Source organism: Eptatretus burgeri, chromosome 23 (genome assembly GCF_056783735.1).
Source record: "Eptatretus burgeri isolate ZD-2024b chromosome 23, Ebu_testis_v1, whole genome shotgun sequence".
NCBI lineage: Eukaryota > Metazoa > Chordata > Myxini > Myxiniformes > Myxinidae > Eptatretus > Eptatretus burgeri.
The window spans coordinates 1,017,623-1,037,484 of NC_140983.1; the positions used below are offsets into that span (position 1 = coordinate 1,017,623).

A 19,862-nucleotide genomic window follows, 5' to 3' on the forward strand; every position below is an offset into this window, starting at 1 on the left:
CCGGGCTGGGAAAGAAGGTGAAGGGAGAGGAGGTGAAGGCTGAGGAAAAGGCCGGGCTGGGAGATGAGGAGAAGGCTGAAGAAAAGGCCGGGCTGGGAGAGGAGGACAAGGGAGAGGAGGTGAAGGCTCAGTCGAAGGTAATCAGTACACGGATAACCGCCGCACGTACGGACCCATGCGAAACGAGCGCGTCGGTGTGTGAGGGAATCGGGAAAGGAATGAACAAATGAAGGAACAAGGGAAAGAATCAAAGGGACAAACCGAGGGATGTTCGTAACTTTATTTAATTTATTCCATTTCTCCTCTCACTTTTTAAAAATAAAATACCTATACACCGTCCAAACGAGCGGTCATCCAAAGGTGGGAACGTGCCGTGCATGGACTGACAAACGGCACGGTTCAGATGACACGTGGTTCGGTAAAACCCTCATCACAAATGAAATACAATGAGGTGACGTCCTCGTTTAACCTCTCGTCGTTGTCCACCAGGTGTTCGCCAAGGTAATTATCAATCACTTTGCATTGAAATTATTCCATTTGAGAACCAAAGCGTTTCTTACCTGTTGCTGTTCTCTGTGGAAAAGCGCGCTTTGACCTCGTCGTGTGATTGGTTGATTCAAGGCGCTTCTGATTGGTTGGTTTGAGATTATTGTTGTTCGTGGGTCAAGATAAAGGTTAATTTTATTCTTGTTCGATTAGAAAATGTTTGTTTAATGGTTTATTTGTCAGTCATATTTCCTTGAATGTAAATTATTTGATTTTAACTCAAACGTTTAATTAATGTAATTGTTCTCTGTGTAAAAACGCGCCCTGAGGTCGTCGTGTGATTGGTTGATTCGGAAGCGCTTCTGATTGGTTGGTTTGAAATTATTTTTGTTTGTTAACTGAAATTTTTTTTTTTTCTTGTTCGATTAGAAAATGTTTGTTTAATCGTTTATTTATCAGTGATATTTCCTTGAATGTAAATTATTTGATTTTAACTCTCGCGTTTAATAAGTGTGACTGCACTCTGCGCCAATGAGGCCGAGAGATCAGGCTCTCCAAGGATGGTTTTTACTCAAGCCGTGACGCGTCACCACGCCAACCGGGATCATGCAACGATGACGACTGAAAAAACATGAACATGGATGACAAATGAAACTTGTAAGTCTCAACTATAAATGAAAAAAAATCACGAACACAGTATAACGATTATGCAAGGAACTGTTTGTCGAGATAGAAACTGTTGCGAATCTGGAAGCCATGAGCACACAACATTCAGGTCCCATCGAACAGTTATATCGGTAAGTATGTGTTTATGGTTCGGGTCCCCGTCCCTCGTTTCATGGGCGAATAAATGTAAATGCGCTGTGAGTTACTTTGATAGTCAGGGTTTTCTTTCATTCTTTACAGCCCTCACAACTACGACAACGCCAGCATCACCTTCACCTCGCTCTGGCCGACGCCATCGACTTCGTGCGTGTCAGCACGTACGTGGGCGGAGCCCGCGTAGAATAATATTCCTCTGCCTGTTTGGTGGGCGGAGTTCAAGGAGGAGCCTGGTGGCGACCCTCGACCAATCAGCGTGCTACGGGTGGGGTTACCGCCGCTCAGCCAATTACATCCCGCGACAGGAGGAAAGGGGTCCACATGACGTCACTACGCCCACGGGCCAATCAATGGACTTGCCACTCGTTTTGGCCAATGACAGGGCGACGAGCAGTTCTGCACGCCAAAACTGTCCAGAAAGGGAGAGCGGGAGGAGCGGAGGTGTCTTTCTTCGATTGGTTTAACACGGCGCGTGTTGGAGAATGAGCCAGGCTGTTGCCGCTGTAAAGGAACATTTGGACCGACGGAAGCGCGGTGACCGTCCGCTCGGGTCGCACACGGTTTGAGTACGCTAGCAGCTCGTTCCGTGCAAGCATCTTCGAGGGTGAATTTCCCTGGTAGTTGGACGACGTGGGTATTTAGGTTAATTGAAATTGGCAATCGACCCTACCCCACGTGGTCGATATATTGGCGAACTTCGGTCCAGTAAGGGACCCGTCGGCTCCGGAGTTATCCGGGGTGACGGCCTATAAATTCCGGGTGATCGGTGGAGCCGGCTCTACTGCTCCATCTAGCCGTCGTGCTCATCGCCGATACCCGGCCCCACAACAATACGACATATATACAATGTGGGCTATTAGAGTGACACAAAATTGTGAGCACGAAAGTTGTCGAGGTCTTCCATTCGTCTCCATGAGCCACTCATCACTGCACCGCCATCCAGGAGGACCGCTTGAGTGGAAAGACCTCCTCGTTGAAGGTGGAGAGTAAGACTTCTCCGAACTGACCGGTTCAGAAGACGAAATGCCAGTGTGTGTGTGTGTGTGTGTGTGTGTGTGTGTGTGTGTGTGTGTGTGTGTGTGTGTGTGTGTGTGTGTGTGTGTGTGTGTGTGTGTGTGTGTGTCCGGTGACCTGACAATAGCCTCTGGTGGTGTGGGCAGCAGAATCGATTCCGATAGGGCATGACCCGTTGTATCTCGTGAGACTTCTTGTTGTGAAATGGTCCCTTCGCGGGGCACAATGGAGCCAGGTGTGAACCTGTGACAGATGGTGGGGCGAGGGCGACTCAGAATCGGACTCGGATCCTGAAGTTAATTCTTGGCCTCTAACAGGGCCATACTGGGCCTGGCCCACTACTGTAGAGTAGTCGCATACTGTCGACAAGACAGCAGTCGCATACTCGAACGGCGTCGGTTTTCCTGCGAAGCTGTGAACTGGTAAACTTTCTGGGTTGGCACGATCCGTCGTCACGAGAAATCTGTGTCACCGGATACTTGTCACGAGCTTTGCATTTGTCTCTGTCACCCTTGAGGAAAACGAGGTCACCGATGCGGAAACGGGGAGTGGCAGTTGTGGTGGAATGGGCCCGAGGTTTCGCCCGAGTGCTTGGGCCGTGAATTGGCTGTCAATCTGACATCGGTAACTGCTCGCCAGTGAGTTGGTCTCGTTGTGTCCAGACCTCTCTAGCTGAGAGGTCGTCTCTACGTATACGCTGATTCATGTTACCTGTTGCCAATGCAAAGGTAACTTTAGATATAGGGCCACCCTCTGGGGACACGCGTAAGCATTCCAAGCCGAGCTCTTCAATAGCTCGTTCAGCCACCGGATTTTTCTTACAGGTTTTGCTTTGGCCGACCTGTAAGTGGCTGCCATGTCTTGCTTGTTGACGTTCCAACCTGTCCGTGTTTGTCCTTTCCTTCCATTGATCCAGCATTGACTGAACCAAGAGAGACTGGGAGGTAATTACCACACGAATTGACCTGTAATAGTCGGCACGCACCAGCGGTTAAACGCTCGGCCGCCCTCATTAAGATCTAATCAAGATATGTCTCTCCCTATTGGCTTATTCGACAGAGAAAATATATTCAGAATAATAATAATAATAATAATAATTATTATTATTATTATAATAATACCTTCTGTCTATCTATCTTTCTATCTATCGATCTTGCAGCTCCATATTTCATTTTATATTAAATGCTTCAGGTCCCACATCTCCATATCATTCACTTCCAAAAAGTTATTATTGTAATTTATCAGCAGCTCCATGCTTCATTGACTGGATCTGTCGTCTATAAGAATCTTGTATTATATTATTAATTAATAAATGCAATCAAAAATAAATAAGATATAAGTTCGGAATAAACGAAGAAATAAGTAAGCTGAAGATAAAGAAAGAAAGTAAAGAAGTGGAAAGTCATTAAAGCATAATTATATTGAAGTATTAATTGGTTTTTAGGTGGTAATTTAAATACTCCTTTCTTTTCGTCATCGTCATTGCTGACGCACCTGGCAACCTGCTCCTCTGCTCTTGCTCACCCTCTCTCTGTTCTCCTCACCCTCTCATTTGCTCAAGGTCATCTCCATCTGCTTGAAAAAAAAGGTGCAAAAACAGATCCCTGCAACTACAGACCAATCAGCCTCCCACCAATCATCAGCAAGGTTATGGATTCCATCATCGCTTCAGATATTAAATCCCTCAAATTTCTGCCCTGCTCCAGCTTCCCCGGTCAACTGTAAGTGTTGTTGTTGTGAAGTTGACTCGTCAAGGAGCAACAACCGCTCAGCCGTGAAGTGGTCGGCCACACAAGCTCACAGAAAGGGAGCTCCGAGTGCTGAAGCACGTAGCGCAGAAAAATCGTCTGTTGTCAGAAAAAAACACGACACCAATTTAACAACACCAGATCAAAATAAGAAAATGCAAAATGTTTTTTTTGTTATTTCGTGTTTTTTTTTTTTGTAGTTTTTTTAATTTCATTATATGTTATATTATTTTTTTTCTCGGGGAGGGGGCATGGGCTTGGGTTAAAAACATACAAAGCCATAACTTTTATTCTCGAGCGTTTTCTGCACTACCAATACTAAAAAAGACGCCAAAATACACCGATAAAGTACCACAATGAGAGATCACAAAATCGCCAATTTGTACTTCTTTTTCACTTTGTTCCTCTCTCAAAACAATGTAAAACTGTAGCCCGACCCACCTCAATAACGGCTGAAGCTGCGATGTTCATTCCAATGGGACGAAGTTACTTTGTCTCTGGGCTAGTGCACGCAACCCAAAATTAAAAAATATATAAAACATAAATCACTTTATTAGGAGAACAAATTGAACGTTCATGTGGATTCAACGAAACCAGGCCAGGATCATGAGGTGGGGGGAAATAGATCGTGGACAGAACCATTCCAAATCATCCCACAAATCAACTGAAACAAGTAATAAAACAATTTAATCTCACAGATAAACTGGGTGTTGGCTTGTTGGTTAAGTGGCTACTTTGGGGCAAGGGTTCTGTGTTCAACCCCTTGTGAACTGCAGAATTAACTATCAAATGCATAACTTGTCACAATTGAGGATCTTTTTTATGTAAATTAACATTTTGAAATGTTTCACCATGGTATGGTTATTTCATTGTTGTTTTGGCTCTTGGCGGTGAAGTTTCAACACTGTAGTATTTGCCTGATCAGAGTTGACGATTCGGTTTATGTTTGCAATGATGTGCTAAATTTATCATTTAACGTGCAGTATGTTGTTATAATCACCAGCAAATTGATTCACAGTGATATCGAGCCATTGTGTGCTTTCGTGTGTTTTGTTGTTTTGTTTCAAGGCTTTGTCTGTAAAGAACATTGTTCTGGACTCCCTCTGTAAGGAAGAGAGTTATGGACTCCGTCTGGAATGAACATTGTTGTGGACTCTGTTTTAGGTTGTATTTGGAGGGGGATCATTTTGTCTGTCAAAAGAGGTGGTGTTAACATTGTGCAGGAATTTAGTGAGGGCCACATCAAGAATATTGTTCGTATCTAGAATTAGAATATCTGGAATATTGTGTGCAGTTTTTGTCACCACAACTTAGGAAGGACATATTTGAACCTGGTGTTGGCTTCGTGGTTGTGTTGGTGGTTTTGGATTCTCGTGCCCTGAGTTCACGCCCCGTTGGCTGCTAAATTAACACCAAGTAGTTGACTCAGCCTGTCATCCTTCTGAGGATGGCGAAATGAGTACCAGGGTCACAGCCTTAAGGCTCCGCACGAAGTGAAGCTGTGTTGATGGATTTATTGAAATCTGGTATTGGTGTGGCGCAGGCATGATGGGCCGAATGGCCTCCTCCTGTGCATAATTTCCTTGTAATCCTTATAATTAATATGCCACAGGGAGGGTTCAACGCAGGGCAACTCGATTGATTCCGGGCCGAGCTTGACTTAGCTATGAGGACCGACTGAAGGAGACGGGGCTTTTACACTCGGAAAGGAGGTGGTTACTGGAGGATATGATCGAGATGTTTAAGATAATGAAACGTGGAGATAAAATAAGTACAGATGAATTTTTTAACAGAGTCAACAGTGATGGGACCAGTGGCCATAACTTGACAGTTAAGAGGAGGAGAGTTAAGACGGGAGTCAGGGAGGGGACTGACTCAGAGAGTGGTTAATGCACGGAATGTTCGACGTGGAAAGGTAGTGGCAGCAGAAGCAGGAGATAAGTTTAAATTAGAATCCGAGTAAAGTGAGGAGTTATTGTCTCTCAGTTTGATTGTGTTCTCACGGCGGATGTTTGTCTTATAATAATGACGGTTATAAAACACGTGATTTTACCATTTCAACCTTTGACCTGTTTATGTTCGATTACCTTTGTGAGTTTGTGACCACATAATGATTTATCCGTTTATTTGTGTCTGCAGTTACCGTTGTATTAAAGAGAGCACTCACGAACCTCCATTACCTTTGCTTGTTCGTGACAATCTTTGTACCACGTGTTGTAATTAACACCACGTGATCAGTGAACTCCACGTGCCAACTGATGCGAGTACAGAGGCTGTTCGTCACAATCACACTATTTATAGTTGTGGTGTTGGAATTAAACTTAAAAGTGCTTCAACAACACACATAATTAAACTATACAAGGTCCTGTACTTATAGTAATACATTGTGTGGAGAATAATCCGTTATAAGTGTTTAATTAATCGAAATAAACAAGATCCATGAATCCACGAGGCCTCGAGCCTCTCCCTCGATATTAACGTGCGTTTCCCTAGCAACCACGTTCCTGTAACTCGTCTCCAAGGACGATCACGTGATCTCAGGACGCGAGCTCGATAGCCCCGCCCACTATCGCAAACTCCGCCCACCGCTTTTCGCCTCCAAATCGATCTCGAAACACAGTCGACCGGGGAGGGGGTTGCCCCTCAAAATAGATGTTACCTTTCTTCTCTGTGACATCGTGTGTGCGTCATCCACACCTTCCAGTCGTTCCCTGGTTATCCTGTTCAACCATGTGACTATACGTCTATTAATTACGTACTCTTTGAACTCAATGCAACACTGGATATTAATTATGTACTATTGGAATGTACCTTTCGACCTTTGAAGACCCTTCAAGACCCCTGAAGACGTCGAAAACCCAAAATACCCCGAAGCCACTTGCAGTGCCTTTTGAAAGTCCCCCCCCCCTTTTCAAATTTTTCATCTTTTTATTTTATTTCATTGCATATTATTTTTTTTCCACCTTTATTTACACATCATAACCCAGAACTTTCAAGTGAAAAATTCCACAAATTTCAGAAAATTAATTAAAAATACAAAACTGGAATATCTTGGTTGGATAAGTGTCCACCCCCCCGCCACCCCCCATGATAATAGGAATTGTAAATGAGCTCAATTGCAACCAATCACCTTCAAAATCACACACCAAGTTAATTGGCCACCATTGTTTCCTTCACAAACTTCGTTTGACGAAGGTATTGTATTGACCCGTGTGTATTTATTTATTGGTAAATATGTGTGCGGACAACATTGCGCAAAAACTGCTGGACCGATTTGCATGAAATTTTCAGAGATGATGTGCAGTTACTCAAGGACGCCAGGCGAAGCTTTTGGGAGCGATCGGATCAAAGGTCAAGGTCAAGGTCACAAAAAGGTCAAAATCGTTTTTTTGCGATTAAAGTGTCAATTTTGTTCCGATTTACATCAAATTAAGTCCAAACTGTTCAGTATTCAAATCCCGATCCACTGATATAGCGTATGGTATAGTGTTTGCAACCCTAGTTAGTCTGTGGAAGTCAAAGGTCAAGGGGGTCACCAAAATGGAGTTTTTGATTGGGAAGCGTTGTGGACAACATTACACAAAAACCACTTCGCAGATTGTCATGAAATTTTGTGGATGTGTTTGGCATCACGAGAGGACAAATCGATTAGATTTTGGGAGCGATCGGATCAAAGGTTAAGGTCAAGGTCACAAAAAGGTCAAAATCGTTTTTTCGCGATTAAATTGTCAATTTTGTTTTGATTTACAGCAAATTAACTCCAAAATGTTCAAAATTAAATTCCCCATCCTCTAATATGACACATGGTATAGTACTTTTGTCACCCAAGGCAGCTGTTGGGGGTCAAAGGTCAAGGGGGTCACACAAATTCACATTTATATCGGAAAGCGTTGTGGACAACTTAACGCAAAAAAACAAAACGCAGAGAGGCTTTAATTGTTTTGGATTTGTTTGGCATCACGAAAGGACAAATCCATTAGATTTTGGGAGTGATCGGATCAGAGGTCAAGGTCACAAAAAGGTCAACATCGTTTTTTCATGATGAAAACGGTTAATATGTTTCCGATTTACATCAAATTAACTCCAAATTGTTCAGTGTTCAATTCCCCATCTTCTGAAATGACACAAGGTATAGTACTATTGTCACCCTAGGTAGCGGTTGTGGGTCAAAGTTCATGGGGGTCACGAAATGCATATTTGTATTGAGATGCATTGTGGACAACTTAATACAAAGGTAACTTGTGGCTGCGGCGAAGGTATGCGCTCTACGAGTGCCCGTTCTAGTTTTACATTGTGGTTATTCTAATTATTTAAGAATAAAATCAGCTCTTCCTGTAGGTTTCTTCTCCTGGATGGTGCATTTCACAGCAAAGACTCAACCATGAGCCCCAAGGAGCTTTCAAAAGACCTCCTGGATAAAGTTGTGGAAAGGCACAGATCAGGGGATGGGTATAAAAAATATTTCAAAGGCCTTGAATATCCCTTGGAGCACAGTCAAGTCAATCATTATGAAGTGGAAGGTGTATGGTACCACCAAGACCCTGCCTCGATCAGGCCGTCCTGCCAAACTGGATAACCAAGCAAGGAGGATACTGATCAGAGGGGCGACCAAGAGGCCAATGGTAACTTTGAAAGTGCCACATGCCTTTATGGCAAAGATTATTCACTGTGGGCATGTGACAACAATATCCCAAGCACTCCACAAGTCTGACCTGTATGGTCGGATGGCAAGAAGGAAGCCATTTCTCAAAAAAGCCCACCTTGAGTCCCGTTTGAGGGATGCGGAAACACTCTGGAGATTCTGAAGCCATGTGGCAGAAAATTTTGTGGTCTGATGAAACCAAGATGGAACTTTTTGTCCGAAAAACAAAACGTTACGTTTGGCACAAACCCAACACATCACATCTTCCAAAGAACACCATCCCTAATGTGAGGCATGGTGTTGGCAGCATCATGATATCAGGATGTTTCCCATCTGCAGGGACTGGGACACAGACTCACACCTGTAATTGCTGTCAAAGGTGCTTCCACCAAGTATTAACTCAAGGGGGGTGGACACTCTATCCAACCAAGATATTCTAGTTTTGTATTTTAAATTAATTTTCTGAAAAATGTGGAATTTGTTTTTCACTTGGAAGTTGTGCGTTCTGATGTGTAAATAAAGGGGGGAAAAAATAAAATAAAAAGGTGAACAAATTATAGTCCTGACTAGTGCTGGGAAGGCAATGGCATGACACTTTGTGAAAAGAGAGAGAGGGGGGAGAGAGAGAGAGAGAGAGAGAGAGAGAGAGAGAGAGAGAGAGAGAGAGACTTTGACTTTTATGTCCTTTCATTATAAAAGTATAAAACATTTCACAAGGCAAATTTAAACAAAGAAAGAAATCTTGAGGCACCATTTGCCTGAGGTTCATAAAAGCATCAACACATGAGAATCAAAGTGCCATTCTTTAAGTACAGGTGCTCCAGCAGAGTGAGAAAAACAATGAAGGTTCAAGGATCAATGATATTGTTACAACTCACAAAAAATGTGAACTTCATTCTCAACACATTTACACAAGACACCAACACCGCACTTTATGTCTTCAAATACCGGAAGACTACCCATGTTTACATGATATGCATGTTCTAGTTTTATACGAGCAGACACAATGCCTTTGAAACAAAAAAGTGCATTTTCATTTTTCTTATTTACCAATCTGGCTTTCCTGGTCTTATAAATTGCAAGCTTAGCAATTCCAAGTAAAAAATTCAAAAGCAAAAACACAGATTTGTTTCCTGTGTTGAGAGCAAGCCCATAAATAAAAATTGGAAAGGAAAAAACTATTTTAAATTTCCAAAAAATCTTACTCAGGTACAGAAACAGAGGCGTCAACCTGCACTCAATGAACGCATGATTCAAATTTTCGATATCCATACAGAAAGGGCATTAATTAGACACAGAGGGGTTAAATTTCTGCAGGAGAACCTGTGTGGCCAGGACTTGATGGACCAGTCTCCAATTTAAGTCTCCCGTGCGACCAACGGTCGGAAATTTGTACATCACCTTCCAATTGGGAGTAAGAAAAGCTCCTGCAGGTAAGGTTTCTTTCCAGTGGTTTCTTAACGGTGTCGTACAGCCCGGTAAACACACTTCTCGACAAATCCCATATAATGTTTTTTTTCCCCACTAGTATGTGCCCGCAAGAAATAAATAAATAAATAAATAAATATTAAAACTGCGAGCAAGAAACAACAACCACACAGGCTGTTTCTTCGCTCTCGCGTGCACATACGTGCGTGGCCCGGAAGTTCGCATATCGCAATTACGATTATTCGCAATTTAGTTTTAATAGCCAATTATTCAATTAGCGCCAATGTATTTTGCCTTTTCACAATGTCGTCACAAGGAAAAACAACAAGAGAAGAGAAGAGAGAGAAAATTTTTTTACTTCCTGGTTCGGAGCATACCAGCTCACTCTGATGTTACCGAAATTTATGCACAGTCTCATATGAAAACGATCATAACTTGGGGCATTGTGTTATATCTATAAATGCGCATAAGAAATCGAGATATTATTAGAATACACGAAGTCATCACTCTCCGGAAGCCCGTACGTTGTAACCCGTAATGGGGAGCGCGGCAGAGGTTCCCTTCCCCCATCGGCCACGCCCACGCAACAACGTGTCTTGTCATTGGTTGGTAAATAAATGGCTATAACTTGGGAGGCACTTGTCCGATTCATATCAAACCTTGAAAAGGCACATCCTCAGGTCCCTAGCAATATATCTGGCAAGTTTCAATTAGATCGGACCAGTGGTTGTCGAGAAACAGCGGTCACAGAGACACGCACACACACACACACACACACACACACACACACACACACACACACACACACACACAGAGATTGCTGGAATTATAGATAGATGACGTGGAACACACCAGACTCGTCACTGTTTGAAGAGAACACGTCATGGTGTTTTGGGGCAGTGGTTGAGACAGTGAGACAGAGAGAGAGGGAGGGAGAGAGTGAGAGAGAGAGAGATGGAGAGAGAGAGATGGAGAGAGAGAGAGAGAGACAGAGTAAGAGAGAGGCAGAGAGAGAGAGAGAGAGAGAGAGAGAGAGAGAGAGAGACAGAGAGAGAGAGAGAGAGAGAGAGTCCTGAGACATATCACACAAGGGAAGGGTCATGTTTTATCTGGTTCTGAGTGTTTATTAAGGGTAGAGTACAGGATTGCTTCAATCATGTTAAACTTCTGAAATTTTTTTCCTTCCCCCATGGATGTCAACCTATGGGGATTGTCCGTGCCTTTAACCTTTTAAATGCTGAACGTGAAGCAAGGAAGCAGACTCTGCTTCGTCAAGCAACTGGTTTGACCCACCAACCTTCCAGACTCAGAGCAGACTCTCGAACCATGACACCACCGAGTCTGGTCGGTAAGGGGTTGTAAAGTGACGCTTCATCTTGATGGATCTTGGTGGAGCCACCTGGTCTGAGACCAAATTGGTGATCTGAGCTGAGGTTGTTGGAGAAAAGGAAGGATTTCGAATCAGCTGTGATGATGAATCCCACGACCTTGCTGCTGATGATGGAAGAAAGCCGTCAGGTCTGTAGTTCAGGGGATCAGCTTTTGCTCCTTTTTTAATGCAATGCACTTTCAAGCAGATGGAAGATGACCTCCGGCAAATGGCAAGGTGAAAAGGGGAAGATAGAGGATGTGCAAGAGCAGCAGAGCAGGTTTTTAGGACACGTGAGCTGATGCTGGCCGGTGCAACTGCAGAGTCGAGGGTTGAAATAACCTTTTCCACCTTCTCAGGTGTAAAAGACACAAGAGTCCCGGAGCAGTTGGGGATGACGGGGAATGGTGGGTACCGTCAGTGAGGAGTTGGGAACACAATATTTTGAAGCAAACAGACAATTGAAGCGTTCGGCCTTCTCATGAGCGGAGTCGGCTGTGGTGCTTATTTGAAGTGAGGGAAGGGGTTGAAGGGAAGCACACACCAGACACCGACGAAACAAGATGCCACCAGGTTTTAGAGGAGGGAGACAAGTTTGAAAGTTCAATCTTGAGGTTGGACAGATGTTGTTTTCTGGCTCGCCTGAGAGTGGACACGCGCTTGTTGCAGGCTTTGTCGGGTGATCTGAGGTTTTTGTTCAAAATATGTTTGAAGGCTCATTGTTGATGAAACTTAATTGAGGAATTTAATTGAGCAATTTAAATGAGGCTTTCAATCGCACACATTTGATATATAGATGAGAAATTGGGTCTAAATGTGGTGCCTAATCTAAGACATGTTCAATATTAATGGACAATACAGATGTGCCGGTTCAGGCTCTACAGCTTTGAAGACGCGTTCTAAGTGTGGTTGAAGTCTTTATTAATTCCACGTGAAAAGTTTATTCCAAAAAAAATGTTCCAACAAACGTGCAAGGTTTCATTCAACCTGATTCTCCTGGGAATTTAAACTCGTGCAACCAGCAAATTATCCGGTCAGCGACAGGTGTGTCCGTGCGGTGATGCCAGGCACAGGTGGGTACAGCCTCCATTGTTCCTTGAGCAGTCATTTTGTCCTGGCATAAAGGAGAGACAAAATGGTGGCTGGAACATCGACGATGATGAGATTGAATTGACTGGACGGTACTTAATAAAAACATTGGATTCCAGTATACTGTACAGGACTCACATCGTCCGACAGGAAGGGGTGTAGGTGGCACACCTACCGAGGAGCAGTTGAGCCGGTGTCCGATTCCCGACCCGACTATAAACTACCGGCTTGGTGCTTCACAGGGAGAGGACATGCATCCCAAGGTGCGTCCTCCCTTGGATGGACGTTAAGCCGGGTGTCCCGTTATGGCTTGATAGACGTTAAAGACCCCCCCACGATGCCCTTCACGTATTGTAGGGGAGTTATCGCCGACATCCTGAACAAATTCTAAATTTTTGCCCAAACTCTCTCGCCAACATGGACTTGGAAATCATGCCGAGTACGCCATTGCCACGACCCTCAGCGTGAGTCGAGGGAGGAAGTTTGGATTACACGTCAGAACCAAAGTAGATTAAGGATAATTATCCAATCATCTTCCCTTAAATCAGTTCAACAAGGACAAAAAGAAATAAACAAAATAAATACATGCAAATGATTCCGAGTTCTGAAACCCACTGACCTTTTGGAACTCAATGAACCCCCAGAACCAGTGTGCCAGTGCGAAGCAAATGGAGAGGTGTGGAGGTAAACCCTTAAGTTTCAGTGGGTGTTTTGGAATCCTGTTTACAATAATTATCATTGCATAATAAGAAGTGCCATTGCTGGAGACAAACATGCGGGAGAAACCTGTGTGCGTGGCACATGAGGACAGAGATTACCCACCCACCTGGGTGACATTGTGTGACCACAGTGGTGATGGTGTGAAATTGAGACATTTGTGGAAGAAAGTATTGTGCCGGCTGCATGTTCGACGATGTAGAAAGCACACGTTTCCTGTTGGGGAGAGAACGGCAGTTCAGGAAGACGTAAGGACGCCATGAATCAGGCACCATGTGTTCATGACAATGTTGTTTACACACCACCATGGATGGGGCTTTGGTGCATTGATCAATGTGCGTGCAAATGTATTCATTGTTCATCGAAATCCGAGCAATCACTTCCTGTTTAAGTTATTCCCAACGAACAAATACAGTACATCATCCCTTCAAACCTGATGCAACGGGCCAAATGTGTGAAGGTCTTGCTCTGTGGGTCTAATGTGACAGACTGGCATCCTGCTTTGCTCACAAAGCTATCCGCCTGTGGGACCGAAGGGCTTCGTTCCTGGATTTCTGACTTCCTCCACTCACGCAGTCAATGCGTTGCAATCAATGGAACCCTATCCTCCCCTCTGCCAGTGGAGGCTGGAGTTCCCCAAGGTCGTATTTTGGATGCAGTCTCCTTCTTCATCGATATTAATTACCTCTCTTGTGCTCTGGGAAACTCCGTCTTCCTTTTTGCGGACAACTCCACATTGTCTCGTACAGTACGACATCTCTCTGCTGGGCAGACAATAAGCCGTGTCTTTCTCTGCTGATCTGGAGATGATCAGACTCTAGTCTGATAAACGTAACTCGTCCTTCAATCCCGGACAATCTTACCGTGTCACCCTGTCACTCTGGGAAGGGTCATCGAACGAACCCTCCAACTTCCAGGCTCAAGGAAGTAGTCTCTTGAACTTCTCGGCCTCACCTCTCCTGGGCAAACCTTGCAAAGCTGCGGTTGGCTTGCAAAGCCAACCGCAGACAAGACAACCTCCATCGATCCCAGTCTTTATTCGGAAAATCAGAACTACTCACAGTATTCAAGGTCTTTATCTGTAGCTCAATGAAGTGCTGCTCTCCACCATGGGCCGTCACCCCAGCAGTTTTTCCTGGATGTGAAATCTAAAAGTCGAAGCCTTCTTGGAATCTCTCAAGATGAGGCCGAAGCACAAGAAGCGTTTCTCTCACATCACAGGTAGGTCGGTGGTTTCTCTGTTTTCAATGTCTATTCTCTGACATTGCTCCTTCTGCTCTGAAAGTCCTCCGACCCTCTCCAGCAACTCCAAGGATGCACGCGTTCTTCCGGTAACCTCCTCCGGGGTTAAACTTCCAAAATCTTCGCTCACTCCAGAGCTCGAGTACAGACCGCGCAACGCGGGAGCGCACAAACGGGGGGGGTGGGGCACCGCTTTGAGTGGCTCTTCTTGGACGTTGAGGATACCTGTTCAGGAATGTGAATTTTTTCCAACAGGTTTTGTTATTTTGTAAATTTTTTGATGTCATGTGTTTACGGTTCTCCATGTGCGCCTTCTCGTGTATTTTTCCTGCTGGGTTCGTACATGCTTGTCCGGGCCTCGTGCTCTCCGTTCCAATTCCTCGTCGTTTTTCCTGTTCTTTTATCCCCTCCTTGTTTGTTGCCCCACGATTCCACTGTCAGTGTTGTTGGCCTTTCTCCCCCTCCACCCCCACTCCGCTCTTTCATGAGCCTCGATCTGGGAGACAAAATCACTGGACACTTACCCATGCCAGTCTGTATAATACAGATACCCCGCCAAGACCGTCAGGCTTTTGGGTTGGTCAATGTTGAAAACGACATACCGACGTGTACCGCTTTCTGGGTCCATGCACACCAACCATTTTATACCTGCACACGGTACGGAGAAAGAGAACAAGCCCCTTTACCTGTAATTACAATTCCACAGTATTTTGAGCACACAGGTACAATCCAAACACCAAAGTGGCATTTTTAACGCTGAAATATGAATGAAGTGAAACATGAGAACGCTGTGAGATTTAGGGGGTGAAAGACCAACCGGCATCTACCCAACAGAGTTCGCGTAAGTACGGATCGAAGGTGAGGCCTCTCGGTTCTTCCAGTTCTTGATTGACGAGCGTACGTCGCTCAGAGCCGTCCAGGTGTGCCCTCTCGATTTCCGCTCCCACCATATCCCAGTCCACCCAGTACAGGTAACTGACATGTTGATGAAAACGACGTGCTCATGTCAAGACAGTGGGACTTGGGGTCGCATTCCACGTCTGTAGCCACGCGATGCAACCACAAGACGTCCGTGAATAAATGAGTCCGACCGGACGACTTACAAACGACCATTCAACGACCAGTCAGGTGTTTAAATGAAGACCGCCATTGAGATACTCACAGCGACGGATCGGATCCTTACCCTTGTTCTGGGTCGATAGCAATGGAAACTGGACTTATCAAGCCGTCGTCGTCGATCAGAACCCGGCGCTGCGAGCCGTCAAGTTTTGCCACCTCGATGCAATTCCTTCCAATGTCTGTCCAGAACAAGTTTCGGCCCAGGTGGTCGATCGCAAGTCCCATGGGGAACTCGACCCCTGGTCCGGACAGACAAACAGACAGGCATGATAAATTGTGGATTCGATTTCCAACACCAATTTCAACTGTCAGGACTTGGGGTGCTGTCCAGGTGGAGCGTCGCTGCACAAATGACACCGTCCTTCGGATTGACGTTCGGTGGGGTGTCCCACCTTCTCACAGTAGCTGGTGGACCTTAAAGATCCCAAAGGTGTGTTTCACTAAGAGTCGGCGAGTAATCGCCGGGAACTCTGAACAGGTTACAAATTATTTGCACCTTCAGTCATTCGTCAGGCCTGGCCAGCCGGTTCGTGAAAAGCTTGGGCCAAAACATTCCCTGGTCGACCATGCAAGAAGGTGGGAAATAATTGTGGTTGTCACTGTAGTTATAACAGTGGAGTCAATGCAACAGTTTTCACCTTTCGTGTTCGTGATGGATGCCAAATTTGGAATGCTAACTGTCAGGGCTGAAGTGAGCACAATGTGGTCACGTGACACTGGCATTACCACCCATAAGGTCTACGTCTGGGGGGGGGGGACGACGACGTTGAGATCCATGTCCCCAACTTGTTTGTCTGGGTGTCGAACAATGGTTCCTCTCGACGTACCTGTGACGATGACCTCGGGTTCACCACCGTTCAGTGGTACACGAGTGATGGTTTCCTCATTAATGTCCGTCCAGTACACCATGTTGTCCACACAGTCGAAAGCAATGCCGATAAGAAAAGATGTCTGCGTAGAGGGAGACAAAATCACATAAAGTTAGACTTGTACTTTTATCATCACAACAAACATCCCACATCAAGTCTTGTATAAACAGGTATTTTGCTTCAGCTTTTACGCAAGAACAGTCAGGAGAATTGCCAATAGCTGAGAGTATCTGTCGAGGAGGTGAGGAAGGGCTTTCACAGAAGGTCCGGGTTGGAGTGGAGGAAGTGAAGGACGGCTCGGTCATCTATCGGTGGGACTCCACCGAGGGCCAGTCTAGATTACGCAACGCAGTAACGATGGCGGATCTAAAAGCGGATGGAAGATGACCGAGCGCAAACGAGAAGGTGAAAATGGCAGAGAGAGGATGTCCAAGAGCAGCAGAGCAAGTTTTTTTTTTTTTTTTCGGAGAAGTGTGCTGATGCCATCCGGTCCAGAAGCGGAGTCGGAGTCGAGGGGTCAAAGAACCTTTCCCACCTTCTCAGGTGCAAAAGTCACAGAGTCCCGGAGCAGTTTCGTGCGATTGCTGAGGGTGGGTACCTCGAGCGAGGGGTTGGGGAAGCAAACACAGGATTGAGACATTCGGCCTTCTCACGAGCGGAGTCGGCTGTGATGCAATCTGGAGAGAGGGAAGGGAAGGAAGCGGAGTGTACTCCGGAGACTGACTTAACAAGGCCCTGCCAGGTTTTAGAGGGGGAGACGAGTTTTGAAAGTTCAATGCTGAGTTTGGACGGATGCTGTTTTCCTGGTTCCTGAGCTGAGGATGAAACTTACCAGCATTTGTGAGCTCAGGATGACCTTTCTTTCTTCCATGATCGATGGTCCTCATAAATATCACAGAGTATGGAGCCCTTGCGTGAGAGTAAAATTGATCTTACGTCGGCAATGACCGCGGGTCGCGTTCCCGGTTTGAAGCTGAAACGATCCAAGGGAAGACGAAGGATCTGGCTTGAGGTCCCAATCAGCAGCGCAGGGATATCTGTTGATTGTGAAATGAAAGGCAGAGTTAGAAGGCAGTGTAAATGTTCAAATTCAACGTCGTTCAATGCCTTCACATCAATAGGTTATCCTGATAGGTTACCCCGGGTTATGACACAAACCCGCGTTGTTAAACAAGTCGAGGTGTAACCGTGATGCGGGTCGGAAAAAGCCTCAACTACGTCGGGGACAAACATGCTGAGCCCTCCGACGGCTCTGATGCTCCATCTTGATGAAACAAAATCATCACGAAGTACAATCATCGTTCGATGTACCATCATGACGCGGACAGGTCATCCGTTGCGAACATGATCATGATGCGAACAGGTCATATTCGTTTTTATGACGTCATCATAAAGAGGACGAGGATCTTAGCTCATTTGAGCTTGCGATTTTTTTTTTTTCCAAAGAACGTGGGGATATTGATAAAAATCAAACTCTCTGTTTCCATGATGTCGCCAAAGGGATCGATCCCACTTCCTGGCGGTGTATTGTCCGGTGTTGCTGGATCATTGAAGGAACCGATCCTCTCAAAACACTGTGGGAGAAAATAATTACATTAATGTGCTCTCAATTATAATTGTTGCTGGTGCTTTATAAATTTAATTTGTTATGCTATAACTCAAATTGGCTGTCAGTGATGCTTCCCTTTCGCCAAGAGTCTTTTGACGTAAATGTTGATAAAAGGAATGTCTTGCTATGGAACAAAGTGACCTGGTTGACAACACCAACTTTTGCCATGATTACGTCATTCGCTTTTCACCAAGGAGACACGTATTGCATTTTGAATTATTTTGCCGATATGCTTATCAGACCCCTCTCCGCTCCCTTCAAAGTATATAAATGCCAGAAAATGTCATCTGAGTTTCGTGCAAATCATTGTGGATGTATAACATCTCAGTGTTTTTGAACTCCTCGGTACCAAGTTAAAATAAAATTATCTTAATGTAATGTACTTTCCGTTGTGGACAGTGAATTAATTGTGGCTTTCATTTGAGTAACAGGATTTACATCGAGTCGGTTAATACGTCAACTACAAAATTCTACAACAACACCGATGAATTATCGCCCTGTATTTCAAGAACACCCGCCTCGGTGGTGTCGTGGTGAGAGCGCACAGTCTGATTCTGGGAGGTCGGTGGTTCGAACCCCCGGCCGAGTCATCACAAAGACTTTTGGAGATGGGACGTGCTGCTTACTTGCTCGAGGTCCAGCATTTAAAAGGACGGAGCACAGATAAACAATGCTGCACTACCCTTCCTAAGCAACACCAACGCTCCACGAAGACTCTGGAACATCAAAACAAGCAGGTTTGTCGGAAAATACGAACACGCCAAATCAGGTGTACAACTCCAACAGGTGTCCAACGAAACGAGTGGCAGGCAATCGTAATGGCAGACATTGGTGGAGCAGGAATGTGTGGGACATTTCATCCCAACTGAGATGCTAACCCCATCGGATGAAATCACACCTTTCACACCTGCATCGAATGAACTTCATCAAAACAACATACCGGGTGCTGGGAGGCATTTGAATCCATCGCCGACAAACCCGGACTCGCAGTGGCAGCTGAAAGATCCCGCGTTGTTGTCGCAAACTGCGTTTCGGTCACACGGGTTGCTCCAGCACTCGTTGATATCTACCACACGAGCGGCAAAACGTGGGACAGCCAGGTGTGGCAGGTAAGCTTGGGTGTGGTGAGGTGATGGTATGCGTTGTTGAGGTATACGAAATCAGGTGGTGGGCGGTGAGGCAATTAGAAGAGAACAATCAAGAGTTGGGAAGACAAATTATAAGAGAAGAATCAAGTGCGAAGCCTTGACAGCAAGAGGTGGTGAGGATTCAGGGGGAGGTGAAGAAAGGCCCATCCAGGGTTTTGTGAACCCCCCAGGCCTGCACCAATCAGGATTGCAGAGGTAATTGGTGTAATGTGAGCATGGATTGTAACACTCGGCCTTATTGATAGAATAGACAATTACATGATTGCACCACCCCCCGACCCAGCCTTCGTCTTCACCAGCACCACTACTACTGCCTCCACTGCTGCTTCTTTCTCTGACAACACTGTCCCTCTGTCACCACTTCCACTCCTTCACCCGATGTCACTACTTACTATATCTCCCTCTCTGCAGGCCCTTGAAACCAGTATGATCGGGCTCCAGTCCAACATGGCAGATCCTCCATGTCGGTGGCTGCAGCTTCTTCAGATTCTACCTGCTTAACAGAGATGTCCCACTTTAGGACATTCCTGATTCCATGTGTAATTACTCCTCCATATTCC

At 45.3% G+C, this 19,862-nt stretch overlaps 2 protein-coding genes across 2 annotated transcripts in view; both read right to left on the bottom strand.

The window, feature by feature from the left end:
* The window catches only part of LOC147007922 (uncharacterized), a 197,282-nt gene extending 196,674 nt beyond the window's left edge, over nucleotides 1-608 (bottom strand). The window contains exon 1 of the mRNA XM_085865988.1: nucleotides 561-608. The gene's annotated coding sequence lies outside the window, so the exon portion shown is untranslated. The remainder of the gene's footprint in view (nucleotides 1-560) is intronic.
* An 11,805-nt stretch (nucleotides 609-12,413) lies between these two features.
* Nucleotides 12,414-19,313, bottom strand: LOC147007927 (low-density lipoprotein receptor-related protein 6-like). The gene is made up of 8 exons (XM_085866105.1): nucleotides 19,095-19,313; nucleotides 17,482-17,582; nucleotides 16,504-16,627; nucleotides 15,741-15,915; nucleotides 15,375-15,532; nucleotides 15,082-15,205; nucleotides 13,425-13,531; nucleotides 12,414-12,623 (listed from the first exon to the last, which is right to left on the bottom strand). Exons 3-8 carry the CDS (start codon nucleotides 16,583-16,585, stop codon nucleotides 12,544-12,546), a joined length of 726 nt encoding a protein of 241 aa, XP_085722231.1. The 5' UTR covers nucleotides 16,586-16,627; nucleotides 17,482-17,582; nucleotides 19,095-19,313; the 3' UTR covers nucleotides 12,414-12,543.
* Nucleotides 19,314-19,862: the final 549 nt, after the last annotated feature.

Coding starts and splice junctions, on each gene's coding strand:
- LOC147007927 (XM_085866105.1), bottom strand. CDS start 16,585: ATGGTGTACTGGACGGACATTAATGAGGAAACCATCACTCGTGTACCA. Junction 15,916..16,503: donor ACCCGAGGTCATCGTCACAG/GTACGTCGAGAG, acceptor TGTCCGGACCAG/GGGTCGAGTTCCCCATGGGA. Junction 15,206..15,374: donor ACTCTGTTGGGTAGATGCCG/GTTGGTCTTTCA, acceptor TACCGTGTGCAG/GTATAAAATGGTTGGTGTGC.